General features: G+C 34.9%; 1 protein-coding gene across 3 annotated transcripts; it reads right to left on the bottom strand.

Moving 5' to 3' along the window:
• Positions 1–7,343: 7,343 nt before the first annotated feature.
• On the bottom strand, positions 7,344–12,107 carry LOC107894009 (aminoacylase-1). 3 transcript variants are annotated; one of them, XM_016819186.2, is made up of 6 exons: positions 11,247–12,018; positions 10,448–10,710; positions 9,192–9,329; positions 8,528–8,767; positions 7,727–7,862; positions 7,344–7,554 (listed from the first exon to the last, which is right to left on the bottom strand). In XM_016819186.2, exons 1-5 carry the CDS (start codon positions 11,854–11,856, stop codon positions 7,749–7,751), a joined length of 1,365 nt encoding a protein of 454 aa, XP_016674675.1. In that variant the 5' UTR covers positions 11,857–12,018; the 3' UTR covers positions 7,344–7,554; positions 7,727–7,748. The 3 variants fall into 3 exon arrangements, with proteins under 3 accessions (XP_016674675.1, XP_040940903.1, XP_016674676.1); XM_041084969.1 differs by having other exon boundaries at positions 7,344–7,862; positions 11,247–12,107; XM_016819187.2 differs by lacking the exon at positions 9,192–9,329 and having other exon boundaries at positions 7,344–7,862.
• Positions 12,108–14,611: the final 2,504 nt, after the last annotated feature.

Here is a 14,611-nt window from a genome sequence, read left to right as displayed (position 1 = left end):
TCTGACACCTACATGCCAATTTCAAAAATGCTTTTTTCAAAATAAAGACATTGAAAGATTTGCTTTAGAAAGCTGCCAGAGCAAGCACTCCAAGGGATTTTGAGGATGCCATGGTTGAATTGAAGAATACCAATCAACATGCTTATGATTAGTTGAAGGGAAAGAACCCTGCTCACTGGTCAAGGTCCAACTTCTTATTAATGAGCAAATCTAACATGCTGGTGAATAATCTTTGTAAATGCTTTAACAAGGTAAACCCTTATTTATTTTTTATATGCAGTTCATTAAGGAGCAAGTTTGATATTCATTCATCTTACTTATTGGTAAGTGATATTGGAAGCAATAGAGAAGCCCATTTTGACCATGATGGAAACAATTAGGTTCAAAATTATGTTGTTGATTGTCAAGACGAAAGAAGAAGGTAAAAAAATTAAAGGAAACTTGTGTCCAAAGACCAAGAAAAAATTGGATGCTAATATCAAATATTTCATGAGGTGATTTATTATTATTTTTAATCTATGTATGCCTTTATTTTGCTATCACATGCTAGTGTTTCCCATCACATGTTGGTGGGGCTCATCACATCTTGTCTTTAATCTGGCTGTGATATGTTAAATTGTTTTTTAGGTATGTTCCATCTAACGCCCTGAATTTTAGGCCTAGAAGTTCTGGGTTTTGAATGTAGGGATAGTGATAAGTTAAGTTGTGCGGTTTAGTGGTAGAATGGGCCCGGTGGTCTAGTGGTTGTGAGTGTGTTGGTTTGTCTCAGGGTTCTGAGTTCAAGTCCCTGTGTGGGCATTTTAGAAAATATTTTAGTTATTTCTGATTTCAGTTAAATTAATTATTTTATTTATTTGTCTTTAGTGTTATTATTAATTATTTTTATTTTTATTTGCTTTTACTTGGCACATTATTTTCTATTCTGTTTCTTCTTGGTTTTTGTTCTTATGTTTTTCTTTTTGCTTTTTGGAATCGGTGGTGTTATGAGGTCGAAAGACCTTGATTTTCTGCTCCTCTGTCGTCTTCTTCATCATCAAAATAGGTGTGGGACTCAACTCCAGCTAATCTACTTATCTTTTATTTTACAAGTGTTGTTTCGGCTTTTCGTGAGAATGCTTTGATTCTCTAGTTTTAGAGCTTTGAAGGCTAAAAGGGATGTGATACTCCATTTTCTGATGTGGTTTCGATAGTACCAAAGTTTGGGGATGGATTGGCGGCCAAAGTGGTTTTCGGGGCTGTTTTGGGGTGGTTTCATGGCTTCCCTGACGGCCACACGGGCGTATAAATTTGGGAAATTAAGGTTTCAGCCAATTTTGGTCCCACATAGCCTAGCCACACGACCGTGTGGCTGTCTTGGGAATTTTTGTCGAAAATCACACGGCCGTGTCCCTTGATCCACCCGGGCGTGTGACTGACTTGAGAATTAGGGATACCACACGGGCTTGTGTTTTGAAACACACGGCCGTGTTTGGTGGCTACACAGGCGTGTGAGACCCTCACACGGCCGTGTCTACTCTACACTTAAACTTAGTGAAATAAGACAGTGTCTTACATGGCCTGATCACATAGCCGTGCCTCTGCACCACACTGGCGTGTGCCTCTATCACACAACCATGTGCTACCCTTCATATGGGCGTTTAGACCTCCACACGGCCTAAAGTGCTTCATTCAGCTAGAGCACACGGGCGTGTGGCCCTATCTCGCCAAACTTTGGGTTTTAGGTCAAATGCAAGTGCAAATGCAACTCTGTATATTCCAACCCCCGACTAAGCCTTACTGAGGGTAATTAAAACTTTGATTTGGGCTTGATATGTGTGCATTTGTGATTGGTTGTAAGATAAGTTGATACTGGATCCGAGATACGAAGGTACACATGTTTGATTATGTAACTGATTGACTGGATGTGTGTGTCTGCTTTTGATTGACTGTCTGAATTTGTATTTTGAATTGTGTACATCTGACTGCATACATACATATGCATAAATCTTTTTGGGTGGGATGGTGAAGAGAAGGGAGATTTATGATTTAATAGTTTGCCTGCATTCTGAAAGCCCTTAATAATACCCAGAGGGTTATGGGCAGTCCCAATACCCTGAGGGTCGTGGACATTACTAATAATGGTATAGCGGTTTACCGCCTTACACTGTACCGCATGTACGTTAGCTATGCTACGTACCATTATCTGATCTGGCAATTATACTGCGCGTCTATACCGCGGTTCACTACATTACACAGTACAGCTTATACGCTAGTCTTGCTACGTAGTACATATGATCTGGCAGTTATACTGCATGCTTGTATCGCAGTATTCCGCATGGCACCGTTCAGCTTACTGATAGCCCTAATACCTAGAAGGTCGTAGGCGGTCCCAATTCCTTGAGGGTCGAGGACAATATTGATGATCATCGTTTCTAGGCAACCTGGGATGACATTCTGTGGAGTATAAGGTTGGATGGGCTTTTCGAGGTCCTACTCGGAGTGCAGGGATGGGTGGGTTGATTAAATCCCCATAGGATATGTCGGGTTGGACGGAGATGGTGTGTTGGTTGGATGGGTGGGTTATTTTATAATTCATTTGCACTTATATGCGTTTGTGTGATTCTGCGACTGCAATATCTATTTGATTGTCTGACTAAATTATTTGACTGTCTGATTGACTGAGAAGTCTGATTGTACTATTTGACTAAAAGACACTCGTGTATAAAGAAACCTTGTGTGATGGGCTAAGGCCCAACCGATTCTGATTCTGGAAAAAAGGCTTAGGCCAGTTTGTGACTTCTGAGAATTTATGATATTATGTCTAACAGAGCCATATGACTGTAAAGTTACATATGGTCTGTTTGTTATTATCACTTTGTAAGTATGTTCCGCTGCTGAACTGTTTTCAGGTTTACTGTATCTATTTCTGCTTCGGTAGCTAGTTAGTTTGATCTCACACTAAGCTCGTATAGCTTACCCCCTCATTTGTTTCCCCTTTCAGGTACATCTCGAAATTTTGGATGCTGGACTCAGTATGCGGAGGACTTAGACAGTGGCAAATAAGTTATTAGTTTGTGCGTTCAAACTTTTATTGGTTATTCAGTTTTGAATATAAGGTTTTAACACTGTGGTATAATTCTGTTTTAAGGTTTAATCATTTTATTATTCTGGTTTTTTTTAAATACTCGATATTAATTATTTCAGAAATCGAATTAAGAATGACTAGTTTTGTAAGATTTTCTCACGATTACTTCGGTGGTCAATGTAACATTCCGAATTTGGTCTAGACTTTTAGGCCAGGTCTAGGGTGTTACATTCCATCTCATGTTGGTGGGGAGAGATACCAGGTTGAATGTAGAGATAAGTATTCGATCGAATCGAATGAAAAAATTTCGAGTTAATCGAGTTGACAAATCCTATTTTATCATCCTAACTCGAATTGAAATTTTTTCGAATCGAGTCGAGTAAGATGGAATTCAAATTGAATCGAATATACTTGTTCGAATTAAACTAAAAAATTGAGTTTGGTTTCTTGTAGCCACTTCCACCCATCGTAATCAAATTTGGCCACCGTAATCAAATTTGTTATTAACTTTGATCCCCTTATAATTTATTTATTAATCTTTTATATATGGGTTAGCTTCTTTGCTTGCTTAGTTGCTTCAATTATCTTCTTTTTTTGTCACCATGTATTTTGAAATTAAAAAATATTAAATGTAAAAAATGTGATTTTTAGTAAAAGTTATTTTAAAGATAAAATGTGAAATTGAGACCAACAAAAAATTTTAACATGAATATTTTATGACATCATCAACAATTCAACTTTAACAAAAATGGATAAAGTTTCAGCATGATTACACAATTTAATTCAACAATATAATAGTACAAATGAATTCGAAAAAAAAGTTTTTGGGGCTTGGGGGAAGTAAAAATTTTGAGGAAAAGCAAAAGGAAAAAAAATGGAGGTTTAAGGAAAGTAAAAGTTTTAGGGAGAAAGTAAAAGGAAAAAATTTTGAGGGGTTTAGGGGAATGTAAAAGTTTTGGGAGAAATTAAAAAGAAAAAAAAATTGGGGTTTGGGGGAAGTAAATTTTTTTGGGAAAAGTAAAATGGTATTTTTTGGGAGGGGGTGGGGGGAAGGGAATTAAAATGGTTGGTTTATTCGAATTATTCGAGTTATTCGAATTCGAAAATTCAACTTGATTAGAACTCGAAATTTGAAAAAAAAATCAAGTTGATTTGATTAACTCGATTATTTCAATTCGAATAATTCAAAATTCGAACTTTTTTGAGTCAAAACAAATTTTGCTCACCTCTAGTTGAATGTGGTCTAGGCAGTCAACATGTGATGGACCTAGTTGAGAACTTATGCTTCTATAAGAATTGGGAGATCACCAGCATCCTTTGCAAAACCTGGTACACTAAAGAAACCCATCTTGCCATTTACTCCAACTTTATTAGGCAAATAAGGGGCCCTAAGCAATGGGAGTCTGTGCCAGACATGTTGCCAATACTGTCTCGTCCAATAAGAATGCCACCTGGCAAACCTACTAAGATGAGAAGGAAAGAACCTAATGAACCACAAACAACAACAAAGTTTATCAAAAAAGGGGTGAAAATGAAGTGCAATAAATGCAAAAAAAAAAAATGCCACAATAAGAGAAGTTGCAGAGGGGAAGTCGTCCAAAACCTTCTAGTAAGTTATCTGCCTTGGCTTTATTCGTTTACTTTTCATATGCAATGTGTTTGATGGATTTGACTTATTCATGTAGGTCACAAGACACAAAGTTGGTGTTCATAACCAAGTGGTTGCCCCAAGACAAAAACTTCCATTCAATAGGAAACCAGTTGAAGAACCAACCATTGTTAGATGAATGTCTTATACTCAAGAGTCATCTGTCTCAAACCCATCAATAGCACAGTGAACCAAACTTGCAATCCAAAAGTTTATTTTGTTAATAGTTTTGAGCTTATTGTGTAAATTTATCTATTACTACTACTGATTTCTTAACTTAGGCAGATTCTTTTTTTTTTTGTTGTTGTAAATTTTCCTATTATTGCTACTGATATCAAAACTTGGACAGATAATTACATTCTTTTTTTGTAAATTTGCCTACAATTCAAATGAGTTCAGTTCTACTGAATTGTAAGCAAAATTGGCAATAGTTTGGCCTTGTTTTTGTAGATAGTTTAGACTTAATTAATGAATGAAATATTAAGTTTTGTAATGCTTTATGCTTTTGTTTCATCTGTACAAAATATGATTCCCATTTCTAATCCATTCCATAAAGCAAATTAGGGATTTAAGTTTTTCAATCAAATTCTATAACTTAAACTTTCTAATGTTTTATGCATGCCTCCTTCTTGAACATAAATTACAGTAGCCCCTAAAACCATTTAACAATTTAACACCGTTTTTGTCAAAAAAAATAGTTGGTTTTTCATTTCAACAACGATAACAATATCAGTAGTCACGTAAGCTGGTTTTTCATTTAAACAACAAAATTACAAATAACAACACTATCAACCATGTTTTCTCTTTCTCCTCTTTGCATCTTCCAATTTTCTGACTTCTTTCAAAACACCCAACAACATAATTCGTGAACCTTCTACCTAGGTTGTCATTGGACCAAGAAATTCTTAAATTGGCTGAGTTTCCACAGTAACACACTGAAATCAAGGTCGGCATCTCCATTTATTCTCTTCTTCTTCTTCTTTTTCTTTTTCTCTTTTTCTTCTATTGTCCAGTTAGGGTTCTTAAATTGGAGTCGTTTAAAATTACAACTAGGATGCCAACATGCCCAATTAAATGACAAATCAGCTTTCCACTACATACGTAACGGAAAATGCTTATTTGGATTGGTTTCTTATTTTTTCTAAAATTTAGTGATTGAGTTGTAATTTTTCAAAGTATAGTAATTGTTTGTCATTTTAATCAAATTTTAATGACTATTACTGTACTTTACCCAAAAAAATTAATACAATAAAAAATTTCAAAAATTTAGAAGGCCAAGGCCCTCCAACCCTAATGGCTGTCCACCTCTGTCACCTTTTTGGGTTCAAACTCGATCCCTTGAGTTCAAACCAAATTCAAGTTTTGTGACTGAAAAAAACAAACACAAAAAAAATAATTTTATTTCAATTTAACTTCAATTTTAATCAGAATATAATGAAACTATAGAAATACGAAAAGCCTAAAAAGAAATGCCAAGAGATTGATCCATGAAGGGAATGCTATGGTTGCATCTAAATCTAAGAAAAATTGATAATTGACTTGAATTGAAGTGCTTAGATGGTTCATGAAAAACAAATTTAAAAACCACAGTTACCCAAAATTAAATTAAATTCTATTTTTTATTTAATATATAATTAATTTTATTTTTTATGATATAAAAAATATTTTACATTTAAAATAGTGAAAATAATTTAAACTTCTTGATAATTGATTGTTTTCTAGATATATTTAAAAAAAAAAACTTCAACTTTTTGTGAAATAATTTACAAAAGCCAAAAAACTAAGTTCATTTTGTCAAAATAAATCTAAAAATACAAAAATGAAAAATTAAATGAAAAAAAAAAACTGAGTCGAATTATGATGAACGGATCAAAATATACAATAAAAAAACCCGACTGAACCTAACCGTTATTACCTAAGACTTGCAGCTGTGATATCCTTGGAAAGACTTACAAGCTAGGCACCCCTGTTTAACTTTAATCCATAAGTCCTGCCCATCTTTATTGCTTCCGAATCTATGTTTACTAACAGGTAATAGATTCATAGTAATTAAACCTTGCCAATTTGACCTCTCCTCTCTGACCTAAACCTAAAACCTGAACCTAATCCAACCTCTTTTTTATAAAAAAAAAAGTCAACGCAAATCTGAAATTACTTGAACCTAAGATGACTCAACCCAAAAAAGTCTAATGGTTCTAACCAAAAACACCCTAAATCAGAAACGACCCCAACCTGGAATGATTGACAAATCTGAATTAATCCGATTCAGATTGACCCAAACTAAAATCAGCTCAACTGTCAATACTTCATTGCTATCTTGATGATGACCCAAATATCAGATGTTCTACTAAGATAAATCATTGGTCACCCTAAACCTAAAACAACCCAAACACGAAATAATTTGAACTTGAAATGATTGACAAATCCATAATGACAAAGGATTTTCAAATCTAAAGCCAACCCGACCCATTGGTTGACCAATCTACTGTCAATAGTTCTTCATAGCTCATCTTGATGATGACCTAAATATCAGATGTTCTTCTAAAATAAATCATTGGTACCTATACTATTATTTAAAGGGCTGACAGAGTTAGTGTCACTCATCAACCAGATCCTAACTCAATTGTGAAATTGCCGAAAACCCATTTCTTTTATTAAATAACAAGCACTGCTAGGAACTTAGTGAATTCTTAGTGAATTCTAGAAAAATGTACATGATGGGCTTTGAACCTAAAGCACTATAATGTTTAAAGGAGTCATTTCATCTCAAACTCCATTATTCAACCACCAAGTAGAACTTTGACAAGGAACTATGAAAAATGAAAACGCTACAACAAAGAAGGAAACGAGGCACATGTCATCAGGGCACATTCAAATAACCCACCATCCATAAGTAACATGATGAACTGCTTCCACTGCTATTGATACATTTCTAGGATAACATTACCTCCACTCCCTTTATGGTATACTTCGAGGCAGCAAGAAAAACTAAGAGTTATCACTCGATGAAGAAGGTACCCAACCGTGCTAACCCTTTTACAACTCGTCTCTCGAAAGGCTATCTCTTCCAGGTGGGATATATGATGTATATGCTTTAATAATGGACTCGTATACGTCGATTCCTTTCAAGTACTCAGCTTGGTTTAGAAACTGCAGTAAGGTAGAAAAGACAACAATTAGATACTCAGATCACATTTTGGCAGTGAATGTTAACTGAAGGGAGTTCTAGTTCTTCTTGTATCACATACTTGTATTCACACGGTAGATCATCTCTGTCAACCTTCATTAAAATGCTAAGTTACTTGGACTCGGGTTTGAGTGTCGGATATGGTTATGTATCCAACATGAGCAAGGTTAGTCCTTTTTATGTTTTGTCATGTATTTGGAGGATCCTTGGAAGTTATATCCCCATATCCATGTGTTAGACATGGGAATTTCAAAAAACAAATGAAGAGTCCAAGCAACATGGTCATAATGTGTATTGATTCTATACTCTACTCTATATCAGAGGAAAAAGTGTATAAATGCTCATAATCCATTTTCCATCATATATACCACTTGCAAGTTGCAAGAGATGGGATCCAAATGTGCATATGACAAAAAATTGTAACTTCTTGAATCCTCAATGACGAGTCCTTTGTGGTTAAAGAGTACTATAGGTTTCGGCTATCTGCACTTGTAATACAAGATGCAAGCATAAATATGACAATACTAATGCAAGAGGCGCCTAATTGGGGTTAACAGTACTTTGTGTGAGTGTGCATAAATATGCAAGCATGCACATTAACATATAACGATAATAATACAAGATGTACCTCATTATGGTCATGAAGCAAAACAGGAGTGTTAGCCATAGGTGAAAAACCAATAGCTCGCAGGCCCTGTTGCCGAAAATAAAGAGAATCTGTAGCAGCGGGAAAAATCTCTGGCTTCCCAATCTTTCCATTAGCTTTCTTGATAGCTTCTACCAACAAAGCCCACCATGGATTCGACCTGTCAGTAGCAGTTATGAGTGGCCTTCCCCGGTAATCTTGCGTAGAACCCTTTTGCTTAAACTGCAGACAGAAATAATTAGTTCAGGAAGCAATTCGGTATCACACAAACAGCAACACACCATGAGAAACTCATACAAGTGGGCAGCTTTTTTCTTTTCCTAATATTTATCGCCTTTGTTTCCCCTGGAATGCACTGATCTTGTATTTAGACAGTGACTCAGATGATATCAAATCGATACAAGTTGACGAGTGTCACTATCTTCAAAAAGCGGGAGAGGGGATGCGTTTAAGGTCATATAACTGACAGTATGAGCAGAACAAAATATTGAACAAACCACAGGACATAATCATATTGATTTCAAGAAATATATTGCAGGATGCCATGAAATTTTGTACTAACAGATCCCAAAAACATAGTACACCACCCTTTTATTCTTACAGAATGCCATTTTTTTCTAAGAGAGAAGTATTTCACTTGCTCTACCTCAAATGACATGTTTCGAGAAGCAGGTGCCCATTCCTCAGCTATCCGTTTCTCCAAGAATTCTGCATTAACTGTTGGTGGTATTCGAATATCAAAACCAGCTTCTGCTTCAGACGGCTGCAAATTCATAACAAAACCCTGGCAGAAAAATATAAAAGAACCCACGTATGTTTGAGATAGATATTACATATATAACTATCTTTTTTTCCATGAATGCAAAATGGCAACAAAATTGATGATAGACCAGCAGAATGAATGTGTGCAGTAACGGAAAGGAGAAAGGTAGGCTAAAACAGAAAGCTTAGTCCTTTAGTTCCTCTAGCAACCGAGTGCTTTAAGGAACTATGGAACATAGATTAATGCACATTGTTTTCCATCTTCAATGAAACAATGCAATCAAGCCACAGCTTTCCATGTTGATATATACTTAACATATTTATTAGGGTTAATGCAATTTTTGATCCCTAACTTGGCAACTAGGTCCATTTTGGAACCTCACTTTTTTTTATCCACTTTGGTACCTGAACTTACCTGAACTTGACAACTAGATCCATTTTGATCTTTGAACTTGAAAAATGTAAAAGTTTGATAACATGGCACTCTGAGATTATGCCACATCATTAGATATTGAGGAAATCCAAATTTAGGGACAAAAATGGACCTAGTTGCCCAGTTCAGGTACCAAAGTGGAACCAAGAAACAGTATAGGTACCAAAGTGGACCTAGATGCCAAGTTTACTGTTTAATACTTAATAATTACTGTTAAAGACATCAAATTGACACAAGAAAATCCACTATTGAGTCACTAGGAAATTATTTCTATTCCATCAATGTGCATGACTAACATTTCATATCCAGTAAAAGCCTCATGAGATGCTTCATATTACTTGTCAAAGAGTATATGCTCCTCATGTCTTGTATAAAGATTCATACACTAACATTTTGTTTTTTAAAAGAAAGATTATCTATTTCTTTAATTTTCCAAAGTGTTTGAGGAAAGGAATCGGTATAAGCTCATTAGGGCTCTTAAAGTTCTAGTGCGTCAAAGCCAAGTGACAAGTATGGTTATAGACTGCTCCTGAGACATGAGCAAAAATTTGGTTATCTTCTGTGCTTTTATGATAAATATCTGAAGCTATACTATTAAGAAAATATCTAGTGAAATCATAACTAATAGCAATGCATGTAAACTAACTACAAGGACTTTAACAAGCAAAGATTTTAGCAACTAATTATCTAAATTTACAGAGACTTACTGTGGGAGAAGGCGTGCCAGCCTTCAGAAAGGCCATGTTAACCGAAATGACTTCTCCTTCACCCTTCAAACCAGCTTTGACCAAATCAAACTGCGAAGCCCTGAACCTCCTGATACTCTCAATGCTCTTGAAAAGGTTCTCAATTGCACTGTTGTCGTAAAGCTTCGCCCCATGTCCAGGAGCTCCAGTAGCCTTTATCACCAGCCACCACGGCATCCTCTCTCCATAGAATAACCTGTAATTCTCATTGGGTGAAGCCAACCCTGTTCCTCAAAACAACATTATGTTATCATCACTAACAGATATACGGCCAACTAGCGGATCAGATATCTGCAATGTCAATAAAATTCAAACCCGCAAATTTGCTTTAAAATCTAAATCTGTTTACTATCCGCAGCAAATCCAAATATAACTAAGATATCCAAATCCGCTAAGATCAGTATTTAGTAAGTCCAAATACTTGTTTAAAATAAAATTTTTTAAATAGTTTGGATATCCAAATCCCTTATTCCCCAAAACAGATTCAGATAATGGATATAGGAACATTAATATCCACATCCATTCCGAATCCACTTACTAAAGTACCCAAATACAAATATTATCTGAAAAAAATTAAATAAATATCTACAAATACCCAAGTCCCAACTATTGTACTTACAAATTCAGGTCCTCACCGGCAAGCTCAATAACGAACAAGAAGCATTGCCCACCAATCTATTAACTATTAACTATATCAGCCATTTCAAAACATGGTTTTACAATTTTTTTAATAAATTTTAAAAAGTAAAATCTGGTTCACCTTCATCAAGCACAATATCAACATTCATATTCTTGAAAACATCGGATTGAGCCAACTTCTCAAGACCGTCATGGCCACCAATCTCTTCATCAGGGACAAACGACAAGTAAAGTGACCGTTTTGGCTGAAACCCAGAAGCCTTCAACCTACGAACAGCCTCCATATACTGCATGCCCACGCACTTCATATCCTGGGAGCCTCTAGCGAATATATTACCATTTTCATCGATGTGGGCACCGAAAGGATGATAATCCCACTTCGAACGCTCAGAAGGGATGACATCGGTGTGGGAGTTGAGTAAGATAGAAGGAAGGAAAAGGTCGGAGCCTGGCCATTTGAGGATAACGAGCGGCTTTCCTTGGACGAACTCTATGACTTGGGTTTCTAAAGAAAGGGATTCGGCTAAGGATAGGATGAATTGGGTCGATTTTTTATAGTTCGGGGATGGTTGGGATGTGTTGATTCGGAGGTATTCTTGGAACCTTGATATGATTTGGGATTGTTCATCTTGGGTCGGGGATGGTGTTGGATTTGTGAAGCTTAGAAGTGAAGAAAAGAGTAGCAGATGAACAATGACGAATTGGTGATTGAAGTTGCAAAGTTTTTCCATCGATTTTCTATTGTGATTCTTCACAAACTATTGAGTGTCACTGATTCTCAGGCGCGAGCAACAAGGGAGAATAGATGCCTTTTTTATAAAACTAATTTAAATGATCTATTTTTTTATAAAATACGAAAATAATTTAAAATGTAAAAAAATATTACGATTTTTGAAAAGAAACAGAGCTTTAACAAATTTACTGGAGCTAAATAATTTAACATCAAAAGATTCTAACACCCTATTTTGCTCCTCTATTCTGATGCCTATTCCATCTTCCTTTTCTTGATTTTTTTTATTTGTTTTTCAGTTTTTTCATTTTTTAATTTGTTTGTCCTTTTTCATTTGTTTTTCTTTATTTACTTTTTCAATTTATTTATTTATTTGTCTTTCTTCCTGTCTTTATTTTTATTATTTTTTTATTATTTGTTTTATAATATTTTATGTTTTTTTGTATATTGACAGTAAATTTTATGTTATTTACGTATTTTATCAAAAAAATATGTCATTTATATAATTAATTAATTTTTTAGGTTAGTTTTATAAAAAAACCTGAAAATAATTTTTGTAATGTGAAATCAAGAAAATTAAAGGGGTAATTTTAATAGAAAGAAAAAAATGGAAGAGAAAAAAATAACATTAAAATTTTAAAAAATCATATTAAGAGTGAAAGTTGAATTGATTGGGAAAAAAATAAAAAATTATTTATTTGTTAAAAAACTATGACTTTTTTAAAATATATATATTAAAAAAATTAAAAATATATATTATAATTAGTCATATCGTGTCAGTAACATCAACAATGTGACTGATCATTAGATTTATAATGCCTAATAATTGTTAGTTTAAAAAGAGAGAGAGAGAGAGAGGAGGAGGAGAAGAAGAAGAAGAAGAAGAAGAAGAATGTCTCTATTTAAGAAGGTGGGGTTTTGCTTTCCCCTTCAAATAAGAATGTCTCTATTTAAGAAGGTGGGGTTTTGCTTTCCCCTTCAAATATTTTTGTAGAAGAAGAAAAGGAAGAAAAAAGAAAAAAAAACTAATAAGGTATTTATAGTTTGTATTTTGTATTTTATATTTTATAGTTATTGTAATATAATAATTAATTATATTTAATTTATGTAATTTTTTTTAAATTTATGTAGATATCAACCTGCACTAGCGGTTTGTAGTGGGAAAAGGCTCTAACACTTAGATCAAAAGTCCAGAAAATCGATGGAAATCTCTTCTCCCCAATTCCAATTATCCATTTGGGCCTCTATAAGGCAACGTTTGCAAGTCCACGACAGTTCCTCGGACATACTCCACCATCGTTGAAATCCAACCCTGAAGTTTATTGTATAACTCATCCCAGTTGTCGTACAATTGTTGCATGGCAATTTATTTCGCCCACCACGCTTTCCTATACGACACTTTGTACTAGAATTGGGCTTGCATGTCCGTAATCAATGTCGACACAAGAATGATTGGGCTATCTTTCATTAATGGCATGATGCAATTGCAAATACTTTTGGCATCCAATTTCCGGTGGTCTTGAGACATACGTGCGGCAGTGCATGTATGACGCCCTTTTAATTTTCGTATTTGCCACTGTTGAGTCCTCTGTATAAATGCAGCTCAAACCTGCCAACCATACCTATCGCCGGTGTAACACCCCAACTCGTATCCGTCACCGAAACAGGGTTATGAGGCATTACCAATGAGTACAGAACACTTACAGATAGTTTAAATCATTTATCGTTCAAATATCGAGATTGATTATAAACATTCCTTTAACGAACCTTCGAGGTTCAAACCATGCATAAAGATCGGGTCGGGACTAATCCAAATCCTCAGGAAAATTTTTCACAATTTTTAAATTTTTTTCTCACATATAAGGGTCATGCGCCCGTGTAACTGGGGACGCACCCATGTGGCATAGCCATGTGGCTCACATGGCCGTGTCTCTGGGGCGTGTAACTCACTGACTTGCATCTATGAAGAAACTTGGGACTCACGCCTTAGTACACGCCCGTGTTGCCAGGTCGTATGGTAAATTTTAATTTTCGAAATTAAGTACAAGTTTCACACAGTCATATCATACGGCCATGTCTTCAGGCCGTGTGCCTCACACGGCCGAGGCACATGCCCGTGTCTATCCGTGTGAACATTGTTTAGGCTATTTTATTATTCACACTCTCATTTCATTAGCATGTTAAGACCATATAATGTATGTCTCAAATATATCAAATACAAGCTATATTAATGGCTGGATACTTCTATATCAAGTTATAAATCAACATTAGTTAATAATCCTATACATGCCATTATAAATATAGTGATTTATCACACACATCTATATAAATATGTTGAATATACCTGTAGTTAGTGTGATCGATCTCCATCAATGCTTCCAATCCAACGAGCTTCCGAATAACGTTTCTCTATGTTTAATATAAACTTGCAAAGCTTATACATTCAAATTTGAGCTTTACTCATCAAATCATTTGAAACACCGCCTTTTTATTAATAGTACACTTGAGGTGCACAATTTTATAATTATAAATGAACACATTTATCAAACATATTCTATATTCTATATTCATATGTCCTAGTCTTATGCTTTCAATATCAATAACCATTATTTTCTTATATTTCAGGTAAATACGTATAACAATTCATAAGCATATAATTAGCTATCTCTTCTTATCGATCACAATCTTGATTAACAAATTTATATAAGTGAGCTCATTATTGTTAACTACTTAAATACTATCACTTTACTTCACAT

The sequence above is a fragment of the Gossypium hirsutum genome, chromosome A13, assembly GCF_007990345.1.
Source record: "Gossypium hirsutum isolate 1008001.06 chromosome A13, Gossypium_hirsutum_v2.1, whole genome shotgun sequence".
NCBI classification, from domain to species: Eukaryota; Viridiplantae; Streptophyta; class Magnoliopsida; order Malvales; family Malvaceae; genus Gossypium; species Gossypium hirsutum.
This window is presented reverse-complemented; position numbering and strand designations above follow the sequence as displayed.